General features: G+C 54.1%; 1 protein-coding gene across 1 annotated transcript in view; it reads left to right on the top strand.

Moving 5' to 3' along the window:
- Positions 1–307: 307 nt before the first annotated feature.
- The window catches only part of LOC109116182, a 2,507-nt gene continuing 1,125 nt past the window's right edge, over positions 308–1,689 (top strand). Inside the window, exon 1 of the mRNA XM_019201124.1 lies at positions 308–1,649. Within this exon, the coding sequence (XP_019056669.1) occupies positions 308–1,649 (1,342 nt within the window). The remainder of the gene's footprint in view (positions 1,650–1,689) is intronic.

The raw sequence follows: 1,689 nt of genomic DNA, 5'->3' as shown, positions 1-1,689 counted from the left end.
TAGTTGGGCTTCTCGGCATCCTCACACGTCCACAGCACGTTCGGATCGCCCTTGGACCTTCCCACAGGCCCAGCTGCCTCACGGATCAGCCTACTCTAACCTTAGGCCCGTGACATTTGTGGTATCAGAGCCTGGTTCGCTCACAAACGGACCAGGTCTCATTCCCGCTTCCGCACATCTACTCATCCGAGAATCCGAGAGATTTGTGGTATCAGAGCCTGGTTCGCTCACAAACGGACCAGGTCTCATTCCCGCTTCCGCACATCTACTCATCCGAGAATCCGAGAGAGTAAGGAGATCCGACAGCATGTCGAACCATGAAGGAGCCAACAACCAGCCCTTGGAGCACCACTCCGAGGCTGAGAATGGGCGTGGACGAGGCACAGACCTCGGTCCCACGACACGAGCTAGAGCACGCGCAACCGAGGCTCAAACGGGAACTGTAGAAGCACGTCTACGAGCTCTCGAGGAGGCCGAGGTTGAGCAAGACGCACGCACGGATGGTCTTGAGCAGGAGATCTCCGCTGTGAGTGAATCGACCAAGCATGTCCTAGACAACTTGGAGCAGCAAGCCCGAGCCGATAGAGACATGACCGACGAAAACTTTCGTCTTGTTCGTGAAAACCACGATCGCGAGGTAGGTGATCTACGTACCCTAGTCCATAATCTAACTCGTGAATGCAGGTCCCTTCGTGAGATGGTGCAACAAGCCCCTGTTCATGACCGAGACCATGCACCGAGGGAGCAAGTCATCCGCGGACCCGAGCCAAAACCCTACAATGGAGCGAGGAACTCTTCTACGGTAGAATCTTTTCTCTTTAGTATGGAACAGTACTTTGATGGTGCAGGGGTCACGGGTGAGATGGCCAAGGTTAAGGGCGCCGGGAACTACCTCCAAGACTTAGCACAATTGTGGTGGAGAAGGACCTTGTTGGACCAAGAGCGCCGGATCACCACTTGGGATCAATTCAAGGCTGCCTTGCGTCAACAATTCGTGCCCTCCAATGCAAGGGATGAGATACGGACACGTTTCCGTAGGCTTCGACAAACAGGAAGTATCTCGGACTATGTCCGAGAATTCTCTTCACTTTTACTTGAGCTTGGTGATGTTAGTGATCAAGATGCCCTCTTTCACTTCAAAGACGGGTTAAAAGACTTTGCTCGTCTAGAAGTGAATAGGAGGGAAGCTAACACTTTGAATGCAGCTATTTCTGTTGTAGAGGGACTTACGGACTACAGCGTAGCTCGTCCGAACATTCCCCACAAGCCGAGAGACGGGAACAGACCCCCCAACCCGAGAGCCGGGAACAGGCCACGTCCGAACCCCTCTCACCATGGACAGCCACGGACGGACAGACCTAACCAAGGGAGCTTCAATGGACAAAACCGAAAGGCCAAGCCACCCCCGAGTCCGTGCTTCCTATGCCAAGGACCTCATTGGGTCTGTGACTGCCCAAAACAGAAGAAGATGAACGCGGTGACCAGCCAACCGAGCAAGGGCAAGGGCAAAGTCACCGAGGACGAAGGCCAAGCCATCGTCGGTTCTCTACACCGCTTCGGGACGTTGTCCAAGCCGACCATCCCCGAGGATGACAAGAACACCGAGACCAAGTCTAAAGGCCTCCTTTACGTGGACGTAGAGATATACGGTAAGATCGTTCCTGTCATGTTTGATACCGGTGCCTCACA

Source organism: Tarenaya hassleriana, unplaced genomic scaffold, assembly GCF_000463585.1.
Source record: "Tarenaya hassleriana unplaced genomic scaffold, ASM46358v1 Cleome786, whole genome shotgun sequence".
NCBI lineage: Eukaryota > Viridiplantae > Streptophyta > Magnoliopsida > Brassicales > Cleomaceae > Tarenaya > Tarenaya hassleriana.
Note: the sequence above shows the minus strand (reverse complement) of the source record. Positions and strands in the feature narration are given on the sequence as shown.